Genomic DNA, 19,946 nt, shown 5'->3' with positions numbered 1-19,946 from the left:
TGTACATATTACATGACTTTGTTCAATATAATCAATAAGAAACTGAACTAACATAAATAAATAAATTTTTTTATATGTTCCTACCTATTATCAGTATAATTCATTCCACACTGTAAGTTAGCTTTGAACTGCAGAACATAATTAATATTAGAAGGAATCCATGGAAGTAAAAGCAAATGATCAAGGGCCCAAACATCTTTATCTTTACCCTTACTTTTAGATTGGTACCAACAGAATCGTGCATTAGATACCTGAGCTTTTGAAGGAACAGCTAAGGAAATCAGAGATGGACCCTATGAAAATAATTTAAAAATACATTTTGTAACGTTGCTTTGAAAAACAGGTATTGAATATTACAATTATTATATGAATTTACTTCAAGTAGCTAACCAGTAGAACATCGGTTTAAGAAAAATGAATATAGTAAACAATAATTAACTCTTTATAGCATGTTTCAGAACAGGCATTCCCTATTGCAAATCTCATTATAATAAACTCATCTACTATAATAAACTACTGAAAAGTCCCAAATAAAAATTCATAGCAAATTATTAACTACAGTAAATACTCCTGTATCCCTATGAGCTGTATGGTGCCAGGTAACTGTACTGAGTATTTGAAGGCACTGACTGTTGATAATTTTTAAGCATCCTTTGAGCTAAATGAATTCTATCAAAAGTAATATTAAGCAGGTCAGGTTTCATTTTTTTTAGGACTGAATATTTCAGCTTCAACCAGTATTTCTTGCATACCTTGAGGCATGACCTCATCAGCATACCCCCATTATAGGGAGATAATATGGAAAATCAGAAGAAACTTTTAAGTTTTCTTCCAGCTCAAACAAGAAAGCCAACAGGCATCACACTATTATATTTCACACTATTTCACAACAGTGCGAAATAGTAAATGATAATCACAGCTCATTTCTTCACAAATCAGAGAAAAAAATCAAAGGATTCAGTAGTTCACTGTTCATGAAATTTATCATTTTAATAGTTTCACCAAGAACTTTCTTTGAATTTGTATTTATATACCAAGAGACAGGCACTTCCTTGCACATACAACAGTGTCGTGATTTGATGTCTGATGCAACAGTTTGGATATGAACAACAACTCCTTTCTTAGAACTGATCCTGGTAGTGACATCATCTGTATTTATTCCAAGCTGACTCCAGTCAAATACTATTCTACAATGAAATAATCAATGACTTGAAAAATAGCTTCTTCAGTTATATGTGCTGGCATAGCTAGACAGAACTTCAATCATTGTAAATTTCTGTTATAGTTCTTTTAGCTAATATACGAGTTTTGAGAAAATGTGCTAAAGAACTGACAGTTCCTTTGATCTGGCTTTTCAATGAAAGTCTGGCTATAGGAAAGGTGCCTGGGGAATGGAAGGAAGGTAAGATATGCCATCGCATAAGGGCAGTAGCAGACTGGAAGTGTCTAATTATAGGCCAGTTTGTGTGTCATCAGTAGTTGTTGAGTTCTTGGAGAAATTAGTGAGGGACTGTATACAGCATTGGGCAGATGAGGATAAAATTATCTGTGAGAGTCAACATGGATTTGTAAAGGGGGCACTCTTGTTTTAGTAATATGCTAGGATTTTATAATAAAGTTACAAGAGCAGTAGATGAGGGAAAGGCATATACTGCCATTTTCTTGGACTTAGCGAAGGCATTTGACAAGGTGCCACATAATAAGCTGATATTTAAGTTGCAGCACATGGGTCTGGATGTCAGGTTGGTCAACTGGATTCAGGATTGGCTGTCCGATAGGTATCAGAGAGTTGTGTATGGTGGGGCAGTTTCAAGGAGGCAGAGGGTTACAAATGGGGTCCCACAGGGCTCAGTACTAGGACCTATATTGTTTAACCTTTATATCAATGACATTGTCAGTGGATTGCAGGGTGATATTCAGTTGTTTGCAGATGATGTGAAGCAGGGAAGGGTTATTAGTAATAGTGCAGATGTGGTAGCCTTGCAAGAGGATTTGAATAAGCTAGACAGATGGGCAAATGAATGGGAGTATCGGTTTAATGCAGCCAAATGTAAGGTCTTGAGGTTTCAGACACATTGATGGACACTGCATACTTTATTGGAGGAGCTATACTGGAGGAAGTATGGGAGACAAGAGATCTGGGGTTGATGATTGATAGAAACCTGAAATTTTGGGGACATATTGCAAAGGTGGTGAAGGTAATGTAGAGGATGGCTGCAATAATGAGAAGGACACTGACCTGCAGAGATAAAAGAGTTATCATTCTGTTGTATGACTCTGATCAGACCACACTTAGCCTATTGTTCTCAGATTTGGTCCCCAGGATTTGAAGGTGATAAATTAACTGTGAAAAGGATATGAAGGGGGGGGATGTCGGTTTAATGTTGCAAAGTGGATTGTTTTAAAATTTGGGAAGCAAAGATAGGATGCAGAGTATAGGATTGGTGGGGATATTTTAGAGGAGATGGAGATGAAAGATCTGGGGATGATGGTGGATAGGGACTTGAAATTTCATGGATATTTTAATGTTGAAATGTTTTAACATTGTTAAAATCATGAGGACAACACAGTGGATGATCGGAACGATGTGGAGAACATTGATGTGTAGAAGTAAGGATCTTGATTCCATTGTATAAGGCAGGTGGTTCTTACCTTTTCAAAGTCATGGAACACTTTTAATTATAAGTAAAATGTGGGACACAACAAAAGCTTTAGGGTCATAAAACTAACAATTAAAATATGCATGGATTTTTCTTTTATAAAAATGGAACTCATTTTAATGCGATACTTGAACTTGTCGGCTTTTGTATATTTCACCAATATCAGGTCTAACATGTAATATAGCTACCCTCATCTCTTTGTCTATATTAGGAAGTCTTTCAGGCTTTTTAATTTTTATCTTGGTCAATATTGAAAAAACTGCGCTCACACAAATATGATGTTGAAAACAGTAACAAAATTTTCAGTGCCCTTGTGGAGAGAGCTGGGTATTTGGCTTGGACAAAAATCCAAATTTCCTCAAGAGCTATTTCAGAGAATTTCATTTTTAGAGTATGATCCGTTTACAAGATAACTAATTCTTCTTCTTCTTGTAACGAAAATTCACAACTTGATGTAATAACTGTGCCGAATGGATTTCGTATCAAGTCATAATTGTGTGTATTTAAGGAAGGAAAGTAACTTGAAATCATTCCTTCCAATATTGTTAATTGGTCTGTTATAATGGAAATAATTCCCTCGACATTTTTATTATGGAGTGAAGGAAACATACCTACTGGTATTTTTTTTTTTTTTTTTTCTAATATGCAGTTTTCCAAAGAGATACTTTTTTTCTGAAAAGCTGACAATTTGTCAGTACACGTGAAAATATTTTAATTTTACCTTGGATGCTTGTATTAATGCATCATCATCATCATCATCAAATTCCTGCCATGTACCCTCAAGGGGTGTACAGGATATGATAGTACTACATGAAAAAAATTACATCATTACTAACTTCCTATCTACAATTTTCCTCCAAATCAGTCTGTTACTTGTCAAGACTCCAACATTATCAGATCTTATATTTCTATTGTCTAAAGCACTTTGTACCCTATCAATCCACCTATATCTTGGTCTCCCTCTGGGTCGTTTTGCTGCCAACTTGGCAGAGAACACTTGTTTTGCTAATCTTTCTTTGCCCATTCTGTTTAAATGACCATACCACCTGAGATTAGCTCTGCTAACGCATTCCTGGATGCTGACAATGTTAAGTTCTTTCCTAATATCCTCATTTTTAATATGATATTGCCATTGATGTCATCTGTTCATGCCTCTAATCTTTCTCAGGACTCTCATATCTGCGGTCTCTAGTCTTTGGTCAAGTGTTTTACTTCTGACCCAGCTCTCAGATCCATAAGTTAAAACTGGTTTGAACAATGTCTTGTATACAGCTAATTTAGTGTTCCGACTAATTTCTCTCTTATTCCATATGAATTTATTCAATTGACTTCCCACCATACTAGCTTTGCTGATTCTGTTGTCTATTTCTATATTTAATTTACCATCTTCACTAAAAATCGTGCCTAAGTAGCTGAAATGTTTTACTTGTTCCACAGGTTCTCCATTCACAACACAGTTGACATTTTCAATGTATTAATTCAATGTATTAATGCTATTTAAGTAATTAAAAATATTGGCTAAATATGCCATTTTTAGCACACGAAATACCATTTTTAAGACATTTTACAAAAGCATCTGTACCTTCATTTTAAAAAAAAGGCCAATAATTCTTTCTTAAGTTCTAAAATTGAGAATAGCACTTTACCCCTGGATAACCATCTTATTTCAGTGTGCAAAATAAAAATTCATACTTGACTTCCATAGATATGCAAAGTTTTTAAAAAAGGCATGCTTTTAAAGGTCTTGACTTGATGTAATTCACCATATTTACAACTTGGTCTAGTACAGGTTTTTAATATTGCTGGTAATGTTTTTCAAAGTAGGGATCCTCTGTGCAAAAAAAAGTGCATAGATATAATATATCATGCAAACACCTAACCTATAAACGATATTTTGTTGGTTTAGAAATCAACGTACATAGCAGTCTTGAGTTAGGATCAGAGTAGCCAATTACACTCAGAACTGTGTCATGCGACATCTTTCACCGGCAGAACACTTGTAACCAGTTCGCGGAACACAAGTGTTCTGGGGAACACCGGTTAAGAACCACTGGTTCTTAATTTTCTGGTCTCTGGAAATGTGGAATATGAGGACAGATTAAGATAATTCAAATTACATAGCATAGTGAATAGAAGTAAGAGAGGAGACATAACCGACACATAAGTTGGTAAGGGGGTAATCACCAGATTAATGTGGATGAGATTTTTCATAGAATATCTGGAGATAGGGAAAGAATGAGAGGCCATCCCTGGAAGCTGTATAAGGTGGGTGTAAGCAATGGTAAACAAGGAGTGGATTTTTTACATGGAAATTGGTGGATGATTGGAATGCATTGCCTGAGAGTGTGGTGACTGAAGGGACAGTGACTTCATTTAAGTTGAGGTATGATGAGCTGTGCATGTGAGAGTGGGACTTGTCACGGTGACTCTCTTAACTACATGGAGGTCTGATGATGTTGATGATAAAATGGATAATTCAACACTATAGTATGCTTCAAATACAGATGAGAAGCATACGCTAGTGCTGAAGCAGTCATGGTGGTCATAAACACGTCATGGCCAGTATAGAAGTGAATAAAAAAATTTATTAAAACAAAAAAGAACTTGCAATGAATGTCATAACAGTGCACTCGCAATGATAAGTCTATACATCACTCTTTTTATACTGAGCAAAAAACACCATATTGGGATGTGCATACTGTGAGTTGGCTGCCTTGGCCAGAGCCTGAGTGTAAACACAAATATGTATTAACGTTGTTTGCTTTAACTACCTTTTGACTTTCTTTCTTTCTATTTAATATACTGATACTACTTATTATTCTAATTCATATTTTATTTAAAATATTTATACTTTAGTGTTGGTATTGCACCCCCTTCAATTCGAAGATCTGCATTTTCAGCTAACGAAAGAAGCAGACAAATGAATGATGAGCGCCAACCACTATTTGGCCAGACCACAGTATCCCAAAGACTAAGATCCTGACATAGCTTCCTAGAAACTGTTGAAAGACCTAAAAACCCTGCAGAGACAAGACTTCAACAATGACTTTCTCTATACTCCGAGAGTAATACTGGTGGACTGGAATACTTGGAAAAGCCTCAACAGACTTCGAACGACAGAATGCTACAAACTAAACCTCATCAAATGGGGATACCTCACTGGACCAGATAGTTGTGAGTATGGGACAACCCAGTTCATGGAACACCTTCTTTCTTGTCTCCTTCTTCAAGCACCTTGCACAAAAGAGGACCTTATATCCTGCACAGAAAGAGCAGTGGATTGTGCAGCATACTGGAGGAACATCTGACCATATTTATTGTATATAACTTATGTATAGTTTATTTTTCTTAATATTTTACTTATTATTCCCTGTATAATTCACCTACCAAATTTAAGCTGTTCTCATTTGTAATGTATCCTAATCTGTTGTAAATAATGTTGTACCACTTGTGTTTGGATACGAAATAAATAAAACTTTAGTGTTTTTCTAGAAAATTCTAGAAAAACACATTAGTTGTATTATCTATCATGTAAGGAGCAGAAGTCTCCTTTTAGTTATATTTTGTGCAGCCAGGTTATTTTGGGTAATGTGATTCATTTTAAACTATTTTAGGACTGTCTTGTGTCACAAAGGATATCTACAAATCTTTTCTTTTTAGAAAACTATATAAAGTTCGGCGATTCCAAGCGTAAGCAAATATCCGGATAGTGCAGCAACTGACCCTTTAGGTAGTGCAAGCTGAGGCAACTCATAGCAAGGGTGGAGCAAGTTCTGATCACTATTCTTGATATTTACTCATAATGTGAACTTAGCTCCTAGGAGCTATATTACTGTTCTACATTATGAGAGAAGGTCACTACCCAGACCGGTTTCAACCTTTATTGAGGTCTCATCAGTGAGTAGGTAGACCTAGTTAATAATACCAAGTTTGTAGCGAACAGAACTTACATCCCTTCTATGAGAATTGCAAAAAGAAGGTGTCCTAATAAATTACTAATTATATGAAGAGGTTGAAACTGGTCTGGGTAGTGACCTTCTCTTATAATGTAGAACAGTAATACAGCTCCTAGGAGCTAAGTTCACATTATGGGTAAATATCAAGAATAGTGATCAGAGCTTGCTCCATCCTTGCTATGAGTTGCCTCAGCTTGCACTACCTAAAGGGTCAGTTGCTGCACTATCCAGGTATTTGCTTACGCTTGGAATCACCGAACTTTATATAGTTTCTATATTCGGCATGAAACTCTTTGAGTTTCTTATTCGGCTAAGAAACAATATGGGATGTAATATCCCTTAACTTAAATAAGTCCTTAATGATGTCCAAAATAGTGCAGTTCAGTTAACTAGTGATGCTTTTCTCATAGATTCACTAAAGGAATTGTCATGGCTTTTCGACTGATTGGCTGTCAGAGATAACAACAGGTTGTATATGGAGGACTGGTATCCCAAAAGAGGAGGTCACTAGAGGAGTGCCACATGGATCTTTTTTGGGACAATTATTGTTTAACTTGTATGTTAATGACATTGGGACCAGCTTAACTGGAGATGTGCAGCTGTTCACTGGTCATGCAAAGCTGGGAAGGGCTATGAGAAGTAGAGCAGACATTGTAGCCTTGCAAGAGGATCTGAATAGACTATGTGAGTGGGCAAATGATTGGAGCTATCAGTTTAATGTTGCAAAGTGAAAGGTCTTGAGATTTGATAGGCAAGGTTGGGATGCAGAGTATACAATTAACGGAGAAATTTTGAAGGTATAGGAGATGAGAGATCTGGGAATGGTGATACACAGAGTATTGAAGATGAGGGGTCACATTGCTAAAACTGTAAGAAAATCCCAACAGTTTATGACAATAATGAGGGGAACACTGATATGCAAAAGTTAAAAAAGGTTATGGTTACGGTTGTGGTTAAGGTCGTCTTATGCTTTTATTCGAAGGCAATGCATAAAGTGACTTTAAACTCAAGCCTATATTAGTTTGTCATGAACAAAATCCAATATCTAACGTTATGGAAGAAATCAGCACAACTGGATGATTTCCTTAAGCTAGAATGATCTCCTTCAAATAGAAGAAATGTGTGCATATGACGAAGAAGAAGATAAGGAGTGTGAACAAAAAAGAGAATGTTATGACTAAGAAGCTAACTGCAAAAGAATTTGTGCTGGTTTTCAATCACACTGAGCATGCTAAGGAAATTTTGTTTGATACTGATCCTGAAATGGAACGAAGCTTTGAAGTCCACCGAAATCTCGATAAAGCGATCGCCAGCTATCGCAAATTGCATGACAAGATGAAAAAGTTAAGTACTTTCAAACATCTTTACTTAATTCTTTTGTAAAAAGTAACTCAATCAAATATTCAGACATTAAATAAAAATTTAAGCAATTTATTTTTATTAACTTTGATGATTTTATCCTCTGATATAGCTTATAATTTTTTTTTGCTAACTGATGGACGAATTAAAATTATTCATATTGTTTATTGTATTCACTTAACGCGATTTGAGATAGAGCACATTAATTGATGGATTAATTAATCGCGTTAAGCGAGGTTTTCTTGTACTGAACTGCCAATTGTACTTGGATAATTATAGAATGTCCTCAAATCAGCAAAGAATAATAAAAGTTCTGAAGTAGATAATATATCAGAATAAAACATAAAATAAAATGCACATAAAATTGTGAACATAAAGTTCACAATTTCATATTTTAGTAGTTAAAATATCAATGATATTTTAACTACATAATTCTGTAGCAAATGCATAAATTAATGATTATCTTATTAAAAAAATGCAGCATCAATAACTACAGACAATCAGTTTAGTATCACAATTGTAATATATATACATATGCCAGACACTAGGCCAGCGAAACTGGCCGAGTGGTTAGAGTATCCGCTCTCCAGCGAAAAGGTTGTGGGTTTGAATCCCGCTGAGGGCATGGGTGTTTGTGATTGTCTGTGGAAATACCAGTGGTAGAGGTCAGCAGTAGATAGCACTGGTATAGTTGAGGTCAGTTGTAGAAATTTTTTGACGCTTTAGAAAAAGCAACTGACACAATGAAAAGGAAAAGTTGGTCCTTGTTGGGGATCTAAATAGCAGAGTAGGAAATGATTGTGAGAGATACAAAAATATTTTGGGAAAATTTGGAGAAAACAGCAAAGCTAATAATAATGGCAAATATCTGTTGGATTTCTGCTCAGGACATGGACTGGTTATTATTAACACCATGTTCCAACATAAAAATGTGCACAAATTCACATGGAGAGAAGAGGCTAGGAATAAGAAAAGTCTCATTGACTATGTTATTGTTAATAGTGATGTTTTCTCCCTGGTGCAGGACACCAGAGTGTACAGAGGATTTGAAATTGGAAGTGATCACTATTTAGTCTTGAGCAGGATAAAATTGAATTTCATATTGAAAAGAATAACATGTAAGAAAGTTTTAAAGCGAATAAAAGTTGAGCAGCTCTCAGATGTGAACTGTAGACTAAAATACAGAAAGATTATTGAAAAGAAAATGAAAGAGTTTGAGAATAGGAATCAAAAATTGGAGATTCAGTGGCAAACTCTGAAGAAAACATTGATTGATTCTTCCAGAGAGGCATGTGGTGAGGTTGTGTGCAAGGATAAAAAAATCAGTTAAAGAGGCAGTGAGGGAAAAGAAGAAAGCATATCAAAAGTTCCTGGCAAATAAGTCAGCTTTTACTCTTACAGAATACAGAGACAAATGAAAGAAAGCTAAACAGTGCGTAAAACTAGCTAAACAAAAGTCATGGGAGGACTTTGGCAAGAAAATATTCTGGAGGTTGTTGAAGAAACTTAGGAATAGAGGAAAGAGTGCTGTAAAAGGAGTTAGAGATGATAAAGGTGACATGAAAACAGGAGAAAAAGATATCCTTGAAGTATGGAGTAATTACTTTGAAAAACTGCTAAATGAAACAAGCAGTGATGACAGCACAGTGATAAAAAACACTGACCAGGCATGCAGTCAGGAATACATATCCATACTTGAAGTAGAAAAAGCCATCAAAGGCTTGAAATGTGGAAAGGCTGCAGGAGTAGATGATATTCGACCAGAAATGCTGATGTATGGTGGTATAAAAGTCTTATAGTGGCTGCACTGCATAGTTCAGAAAGCCTGAACAGAGGGACGAATTCCCGATGATTGGAGTAGAGCTCTCATAGTACCCATATATAAAAAGGGAAATAAAACTGAATGTGAGAATTACAGAGGTATTTCCCTACCAAGTGTTCCTGGCAAGATCTATGCAAGTATACTTGAGAAACGGTTGAGAAGAATTGTGGAAGAAAAGCTTGGTGAAGAACAAGCTGGATTCAGGCCAAATAGAGGCTGTCAGGATCAGATCTTCACTTTACAACAAATAGTTGAGAATGCATGAGAATATAACAAAGATCTGTATTTAAGTTTTGTCGATTTGGAAAAGGCATATGACAGGGTGCCAAGAGAGAAGCTATTCAATATGCTACAGTTATATGGTGTCAATGGGGCATTATATCAAGCAATACTTAATCTTTATTTGAGTTCTAAGTCAGCAGTTAGAATTGAAGGAAGTACAGGAAGATGGTTTAATGTTAAATCTGGTGTGAGACAAGGATGCACATTATCCCCTCTGTTATTCATTATCTATATGGGTCACATTATGAAGGAAAGTGGTATTAAATGTGATATCAAAATTGGAGATGTTAATGTCAGCTCTTTGCTTTATGCGAATGATGTTATACTTCTAAATAAATCTGCTACAAGTCTGCAAGATTCTCTGACTAAATTGAAAAGCTGTTGTAATAGATATGGTATGAAGGTCAGCAATAAAAAGACAAAGACAATGAAAATAGGCAGAATCATTGAAAACATCAACTGTGTTGTGAATGGAGAACCTGTGGAACAAGTAAAACATTTCAGCTACTTAGGCACGATTTTTACTGAAGATGGTAAATTAAATATAGAAATAGACAACATAATCAGCAAAGCTGGTATGGTGGGAAGTCAATTGAATAAATTCATATGGAATAAGAGAGAAATTAGTCAGAACACTAAATTAGCTATATACAAGACAGTGTTCAAACTAGTTTCAACTTATGGATCTGAGAGCTGGGTCAGAAGTAAAACACTTGACCAAAGACTAGAGACCACAGATATGAGAGTCCTGAGAAATATTAGAGGCGTGAACAGATGGCGTCAATGGCAATATCATATTAAAAATGAGGATATTAGGAAAGAACTTGACATTGCTAGCATCCAGGAATGCATTAGCAGAGCTAATCTCAGGTGGTATGGTCACTTAAATAGAATGGTAGAGGAAAGATTAGTAAAACAAGTTTTCTCTGCCAGGTTGGCAGGAAAACAACCCAGAGCAAGACCAAGATATAGGTGGATTGATACGGTACAAAGTGCCTTAGACGATAGAAATATAAGATCTAATAATATTGGTGTCTTGACAGGTAACAGACTGATTTGGAGGAAAATTGTAGATAGGAAGTTAGTAATGATGTAATTTTTTCATGTAGTACTGTCATATCCTGTACACCCCTTGTGGGTACATGGCAGGAATTTGATGATGATATATATATCATCATCAAATTCCTGATATATACCCTTAAGGGCTGCAGGATATGATAGTAATACATGAAAAATTTACATCATTACTAACTTTCCATCTATCATTTTCCTCCAAATCAGTCTGTTACCTGTAGATAGGAAGTTAGTAATGATGTAATTTTTTCATGTAGTACTGTCATATCCTGTACACCCCTTGTGGGTACATGGCAGGAATTTGATGATGATATATATATCATCATCAAATTCCTGATATATACCCTTAAGGGCTGCAGGATATGATAGTAATACATGAAAAATTTACATCATTACTAACTTTCCATCTATCATTTTCCTCCAAATCAGTCTGTTACCTGTCAAGACATCAATATTATCAGGTCTTATATTTCTGTCTTTTAGGTACTTTTTACTGTATCAGCCCGCCTATATCTTGGTCTTTTTCCTGCCAACCTGGCAGAAAAACACTTGTTTTGATAATCTTTCCTCTCCCATTCTGCTTAAGTGACTATACCAACTGAGATTAGCTCTGCTAATGCATTCCTGGATGCTGACAATATAAAGTTCTTTCCTAATATCCTCATTTTTAATATGATATTGCCATTAATGCCATCTGTTCATGCCTATAATCTTTCTCAGTACTCATATCTGAGGTCTCTAGTCTTTGGTCAAGTGTTTTAATTCTAACTCAGCTCTCAGATCCATAAGTTAAAATTGTTTTAAACACTGTCTTGTATACAGCTAATTTAGTGTTTTGGCCAACTTCTCTTTTATTCCATATAGATTTATTCAGTTGCCTTCCTACCTTGTTGATTCTGTTGCCTATTTCCATATTTAATTTACCATCTTCACTAAAAATCATGCCTAAGTAGCTGAAATGTTTTACTTGTTCTATACGTTATTCATTCACAATGCACTTGATATTTTCAATGTTTCTACCTATTTTCATTGTCTTTGTCTTTTTAATGCTGACCTTCATAATATATCTATTACAACAGTTATTCAATTTAGTCAGGGAATCTTGCAGACTTCTAGCAGATTTATTAGAAGTATAACATCATCCACATAAAGCAGCTGAGATTAACACCTACAATTTTGATATCAGGTTTTAATACCACTTTTCTTCATAATGTGATCCACATAGATAATGAATAACAGAGGGGATAATGAACAAACTAGTCTGACACCAGATTTAACATCAAACCATCTTCCTATAATTCCTTAAATTCTAACTGCTTACTTGCAACTCAAATAAAGACTAAGTATCGCTTGATATAATCCCCCCATTAATACTACATAACTGTAGCGTTTTGAATAGTTTCTCTCTTGGTGCCTTGTCATATGCTTTTCCAGATCTACAAAACTTTAATACAGATCTTTATTATATTTCCATGATTTTTCTCAACTATCTGTCGTAAAGTGAAAATCTGATCCTGACAGCCTCTATTTGGCATGAATCCCACTTGTTCTTCACCAAGCTTCTCTTCCACAATCCTTCTCAACCGTTTCTCAAGTATACTTGCATATATCTTACCAGGAACACTCAATAATGAAATACCTCTGTAATTCTCAGATTCAGTTTTATTTCCCTTTTTATATATGGGTACTATTAGAGCTCTACTCCAATCATCTGGAATTCGTCCCTCTGTCCAAGCCTTCTGAATTATGCAGTGCAGCCACTGGAAGACTTTTATACTACCATACCTCAGCATTTCTGGTTGAATATCATCTACTCCTGCTGCCTTTCCACATTTCAGATATTTAATGGCTTTTTCTACTTCAAGTATGGATATGTATTCCTGACTGCATGCCTGGTCAGTGTTTTTTACCACTGTGCTGTCATCACTGCTTGTTTCATTTAGCAATTTTTCGAAGTAATTACTCCGTACTTCAAGGATAACTTTTTCTCCTGTTTTCATGTCATCTTTATCATCTCTAATTCCTTTTACAGCACTCTTTCCTCCATTTCTGAGCTTCTTCAACAACCTCCAGAATATCTTGCCACCTCCTTGATATTTATTTTCTATGTTCTTGCCAAAGTCCTCCTATGACTTTTGTTTAGCCAGTTTTACACAGTGTTTAGCTTTCTTACATTTGTCACTGTATACTCTAAAAACACAAACTGACTTATTTTCCAGGAGCTTTTGATATGCTTTCTTCTTTTCCTTCACTGCCTCTTAAATTTCCTGTGTCCACCATGGAGTTCTGATTTTTCTATCCTTGCAGACAACTTCAACACATGCCTCTCTGGCTGAATGAATCAGTGTTTTCTTCAGGACTTGCCACCGAATCTCCAAGGTTTGGTTCCTGTTCTCAAACTCTTTCATTCTTTCTTGAATATTTGTGTATTTTATTCTACAGTTTACATCTGAGAGATGCTCAACTTTTATTAGCTTTAAAACTTTCTTATACGTTCTTCTTTTCAATATGATATTCAATTTTATCCTGCTCAAGACTAAATGATGATCACTTCCAATTTCAAATCCTCTGTACATTCTGGTGTATTGCACCAGTAGGAAAACATCACTATCAACAATAACAGTCAATGGGTCTTTTCTTATTCCTTGCCTCTTCTCTCCATGTGAATTTGTGCACATTTTTATGTTGGAACATGGTGTTAGTAATAACCAGTCCATGTCCTGGGCAGAAATCCAACAGATATTTGCCATTATTATTAGCTTTGCTCTTTTCTCCAAATTTTCTCAAAATATTTCTGTATGTCTGACAATCGTTTCCTACTCTGCTAGTTAGATCCCGAACAAGGAACAACTTTTCCTTTTTTATTGTGTCAGTTGCTTTCTCTAAAGCCTCAAAAAATTCCTCCACTTTTACTTTAGTAGAACCTTCTGTGGGACCATAGGCACAAATAAGTCTCATTGTCCAGTTCCCCATTCTCATATTTGCCTGCATCACTCTACTTGAGACTGCCTGCCATTCAAGAAGATTAGCCTCGTATTTAGTGTTAAATACTGTGGCTACTCCTTCTTTTCCTTGATTGTCATTGCCTGAATATAACATTTTGTATTTATTGCTCAGAAAGATCTCGCCAGTTTTTGCCCGTTTTATTTCAGTCACCCCTATTATGTTGATCTGGTACTTATCCAATTCCTTATCTAGCTCCATTTCTTTGCCATTTGGGCTTCTTATGTTGACAGTACCAATCTTGAACTCTGGTGATGTTCAGTTGGGGTGTGTTTTAGAATTTGTTTGAGTAGCTGACTTTTCGCTGTTTGCCCTGGTTCCCCTGCGAAAACAATGGGGCCTTGTTTAATCGGGCGACACCCCCCAGCTGGTACGGTATATATATATACTTTTTGATACCGTATTTTACCGTGTAATGTAAAAGAATTAAACCAAGAACCAGTAATAGAAAAAATTTAAAAATATAAACATAAATGGATGGAACACGTTCAAAGAATGACAACAGAAAGATTACCAAAGCCTTAAAGTACAAGCCATTAGGAAAAAGAAAACCATGACGTCCTCTTAAACAATTCAACGATGACTTCTAAGGCCAGAACAGGCCATGCTAGGCCTAAATCCTTGATATGTATGATGATGATGATGATATACGAGGTGGTATCAAAAAGTTTCGAGACTAGCTCTGTTTACGAGAAATTACTTTATTTATCTACGTTTACACACTATCACTTTCAAAATAATCCCCTTGCATATCAATACAGTGCTCCCAGCCTTCTTGTCATTTCTGGAATGTGTCCTGGATGTCTTCTTTTCGAAGCATGTCAAACGCCTTCTGTGATTCGTGCTGAATCTCCGCAATGGTGTCAAAACCGTGACCTTTGAGCTGGATCCATCTTCAGAAAGAGGGCGAAGTCTGCAGGAGCCAAATCTAGTGAGTAGGGTGGGTGCGGAAGTGAGATCATGTTGTTTCTGGTGAGGAACTCACGTGAGAGGGGAGCTCGGTGACAGGTGCATTGTCGTCGTGGAGCATCCAGTTTTTCGCACGCCACAGATCTGGTTGCTTTTGCCGAATGTCCTCCCTCAGATGCCTTAAAACCTAGCAGTAGAACTCGCTATTGACGGTCTGGCCCCTGAGGATGAATTCTCGATGCACAATGCCGCGAATGTCAAAAAAGACGATGAGCATGCACTTGGTCAAGCTGCGGGCCTGCCTAACCTTTTTCAGTCGTGAAGATGATGAGCTCTTCCACTGTGAAGACTGTTGCTTCATCTCAGGGTAGTACCCGCACACCCAAGTTTCGTCACTGGTATAATGCTCATCAACATGAAGGATGGGTCATCCACGGCACGCTGACGGAGTTCTTGGCAGACTTCGACACGGTGTTCCTTCTGCTTCTGGGTCAGTAGCCTGGGGACGAAATTGGCAGAAACACGCCGCATGTCCAAATCACACATGAGAATTACCTGGACTGTTCCGTATGACACACCGACAATGGCGGCAATGTTGTGGAGTGTCTCCGATGATCCTCATGCACAAGTTGCCGAATAGTTTCGACATTTTTTGGGGTTGAGTTCGTTGAAGGTCTCGCTGATCTCTCATCATCTTCCAGTGATATTCTTCTGCTCTTGAAGCACGCGTGCCACTCAAAACATCTCGAACGACTCATTGCAGTATCACCATAAACTTGCCAAATCATGTCAAACGTCTCTGTGGCAGATTTACCCAGCTTCATGCAGAATTTCACGTTTGCTCTTTGTTCTATCTTGTTGTCCATGTGGTAATGCAGGTGGTCAGAATAGCATCAGTTGCACAGCTCCCGATGTACACAGGATGATGTCTTTTGGCATACTGATTTATGAAGGTAGGTGCTCCCTTTGACTGTGCGTGCAGGCGTGTTGGTGTGTTACAAACCTAGTCTCGAAACCTTTTGATACTACCTCGTATATACAGTACAACAAATTAATTGTTCCTCCCATCTCTTCACATCCCTCTGAACATGCAGCTTATAGTAATGTCATATCAATGTTCATTATATCCAGGACATCTCATAAGAAATACCCAGAACTCTAAAAAAGTACAATCCCTGCACTGCATTCAAACTCATTCTGAAGCTGGCTGCTCTCATCTGCTCTCCCAAGGATCCCCCTCTCTATGGTCCAGGTGTTTGCAAAGTTCATTGTTCTTGCAACTTATCACATAATGGTCAAATTAGAAGATCTGCTAGCATTTGCCTAGTATATAAGAAATACATTTGACTCCATAAGCATTATCAGTCAGGTCTAGCTGACCATTATTTGGATATCTTGCACAGAATCAAATGGAAAACTACTATGCTTCCTTCACTACAACAAATTCAAACCGAAAAGACTTTTTAATTTTAGAATCAACAACAGATTTTAAAAAAACAACCTAATTTTAATAAATATGGTTGTATTAAATTGCCAAGATTTTGGAAACCCCACCAGCTAATGCTAGCTATCATTAGCACCAATAGAGGGCACCCCCATTATAGGACTTTTGGCTTTCAGTCTAAATTTTCCATTTATTGTTTATGCAATTTCTTGGGTGTGTTTGCAATTTTAATATTGTTTCCCCTGGCCCAGTGACTGAGATGAAATATAAGATCGATGTTTAATTATGTATATGATAGTTAGTTATTCACATGTGACATCATTATGATGCTATATGGTCACTCTCATATCTCATTGGATTTTGGGAGTGAAGAATTTCGCTAGGAGAAGTGGAAGGATCATAGATGCCCTTTCCATAAACAGTTAGTAGGAGAATCACAAACATCCGTGCATCCTCACCTGGAGAGTGGATATGCTAACCACTCAGTCAACCACACCGACATTATGTATATATGCTCCATTAAACCTAATAGTGAGTAGAAATAATAAAATTATTATTATATGTAACATCTCTAAGGAGCCCAAGAACTTATACTTCACTCCACTCCAGGTAACCCACCATCCACATTACTCGTAATTAATTCTCCATCTATATGTCACCTAACACCCATTAATAGTATTTTTTATCTGTAAATTGCATGTGTTTTTCTGCTCGATCTGCATACATACAGGATGGAAAAATCTCTTGCCTTCATACAAGACTGGCTAACTCACCTTCAACTGAAAAAGTCGATATGAAGATTAGAAGGGTGCAATATCCTATTAACATATGGACAGAAAAGTATATGAAGAAATGAAGTACAAACAAAAGTACCAAGTCAATACTAGAAAAAAAGGTCACCGAAGAAAGATGGAGGCATGATCATCCACGGTTTGACATAACATGGATATTAGTAATGGAGAGAGAGAGACAACCAGGAAATTTATGGGGAAGGCCTATACCCAGCAGCAGTGGATGGAAAGAGACTGAAGGAAGAACCACAATTATAATTTGTAATATAGAAACATGTAATATAGTGAAACATGGCTGACGGAAGATGATATAGTTAGTGGGATAGAATGTGTAGGTTATAGTATGTTTAGGAGGGACAGAGAGAATAAAATGGGGGGAGGGGTGTTATTGATGATAGCTGATGAACTGCAGCCAAGGAGAATTGAAGTATTGCAGGATAGTGAAAGGAGCTCATTTGAGGCTATTTGGTGTGAGATTGATACTGGCAGAATAAAATATACAGTTGGGTGCTGCTATAGACCAGGTGATGGAATAGATGGTGGAGATGGTATGCATAAACAAATTGATGAAATGAGTGGAAGGAGGGTAATTATTATGGGGGATTTCAACTATGGTAACATTGATTGGAAGGAGGAGAGGACACATGTGAGGAAGGAAATGGATTTTATTCAATTATTAAGGGATAACTATCTGAAACAGCATGTAATTGAAAATACTAGGGGTGTGAGAGTGCTTGACCTGGTAATAGTATCTGAGAATTTGACTGTAATGAATATGACCATGTTGCCACCTATTGGTGAGAGTGATCATAAGGTCTTGACCTGGGAGGTGGCTAAAGGTGTGAAATTTGTGATTAAGACAGGGCATAAGTGGAATTACCATGCTGGCAAGTATGACAAGCTTAGGAGATTGCTTGGATCAGTGCCATGGCATGTACAACTGCAAGGGCTGGACGTCGATAGAGCATGGGAAGTGATCAAAGAGCATTTACAAGAGGTTATGGCTGATTGTATACCTAAGGTCCGAATAGTGAAACAAGGAGGGGTTAAATGGATGAATAACACCATTAAGCTTGAGCTGCAAAAAAAGAAACAACTATGGAGGGAATTTAAAGAAAGGGGTGACCTGCAGGCACACGAACGGTATAAAGTACAGGCTAGAAGGGTAACGAGTGTGGTAAAAACAGCAAAAGCCGATTATGAAAGGAAACTAGCTATGTAAGCAAAAGAGAATCCCAAACAGTTCTTTCAATATGCTGCAAGCAAGAGAAAAACTGTACATGGCAAAATGATTTTAAGGAATGACGATGGTAAAGAGTTCACTGAACCAGTCGATATAGTGGAGTTACTGAGCGCGCACTTTGCAAAAGTATATCATCCAGGTGGTGACGTTGAAAAAATGAAGGAACCATCAGTTTATATGGGAATTGTGATGAATGAAGTGGAGGTGAATAGTCTATTACAGAACCTTAATGTGAATACATCTGTGGGATTGGATGGTATACCGGCACGGGTCTTGCATGAAGCGGCTAATGAATTATCAGTGCCCTTGACCATGTTGTTTAATCTGAGTCTTAGGTCTGGCTTAGTCCCGAAGGCGTGGAAAGAGGGGAAAATAGTTCCACTGCATAAAGGAGGATCCAAGACTATGGTTGCAAATTACCGACCGATCAGCATATCAGGAGTCGTTGTCAAGGTCTTGGAGAAAGTAGTCAAGGGAAAAATACAGGAATGGATTGATGAAAATGAGATACTGTACAGAAGACAGCATGGCTTTGTGAAGGGTAGATCATGCCTCAGTAACTTGCTCAAGTTTTATAACAGGGTGACGGCTGAACTGGATAAGGGAAATGGGTTTATAGTGATACTGCTGGACCTGGCAAAGGCATTTGACAGGATACCACATGGAATTCTAATCCGTAAACTACAACATATGGGAATGGATATAGGGTTGGTGAGATGGATAGCTGGGTGGTTGATGGAGAGATATCAAAGAGTAGTTTATTCAGGAGTAGAGTCCAAAAAACGGCCTGACTAGTGGTGTGCCACAGGGTTCTGTTCTTGGACCACTGCTGTTTAATCTGTTCATTAACGATATAGGGAATGGTCTAAGTCGGACAGTTCATTTGTTCGCTGATGATGCAAAGTTGGGTAGGGCGATAGTGAATGCAAAAGATGTCAAAGTCTTGCAAGATGACTTAGATAGATTGGAGTTCTGGACTAAGGAGAATGGATGTCAATTTAATGTGACAAAATGTAAGGTTATGCATTTCGGAGTGAAAAGATTAGCAGCAGTATACCACATTGGTGGAACTGTACTCCAAGAGATTGATGAGGCCAGGGACTTGGGAGTGTTGGTGGATAGGGAGATGAAGTTTAGGGGGCACATTGCGAAAGTAGCTAAATCAGCTCATCAACTCACTTGGTTGTTGAAAAATACCTTGACGAGCAGAGAAAAACAAGTTATTGTACCTCTGTACCGAGCCCTGATAAGACCTCCTCTCGACTACTGTGCCCAGATTTGGTCACCTCGGTTCCTTCTTGATAGGGAGGAGGTTGAGAGGATCCAGAGGCGAGTGACTAAGATGATAGCAGGTCTATGGAATGCACCATATGAGAACAGGTTGAAGATTTGCGGGTTGCAGA

General features: G+C 37.2%; 1 protein-coding gene across 1 annotated transcript in view; it reads right to left on the bottom strand.

The window, feature by feature from the left end:
• The window catches only part of LOC150108407 (reelin-like), a 920,570-nt gene that overhangs the window by 697,754 nt on the left and 202,870 nt on the right, over positions 1-19,946 (bottom strand). The window contains exon 12 of the mRNA XM_090390755.1: positions 85-293. Within this exon, the coding sequence (XP_090246881.1) occupies positions 85-293 (209 nt within the window). The remainder of the gene's footprint in view (positions 1-84; positions 294-19,946) is intronic.

Source organism: Typopeltis vanoorti, chromosome 3 (genome assembly GCF_054136105.1).
Source record: "Typopeltis vanoorti isolate ZY-2024b chromosome 3, IOZ_Tvanoo_1.0, whole genome shotgun sequence".
NCBI lineage: Eukaryota > Metazoa > Arthropoda > Arachnida > Uropygi > Thelyphonidae > Typopeltis > Typopeltis vanoorti.
The sequence above is the reverse complement of the archived record's forward strand: the minus strand, read 5'-3'. Positions and strand labels throughout refer to the sequence as shown.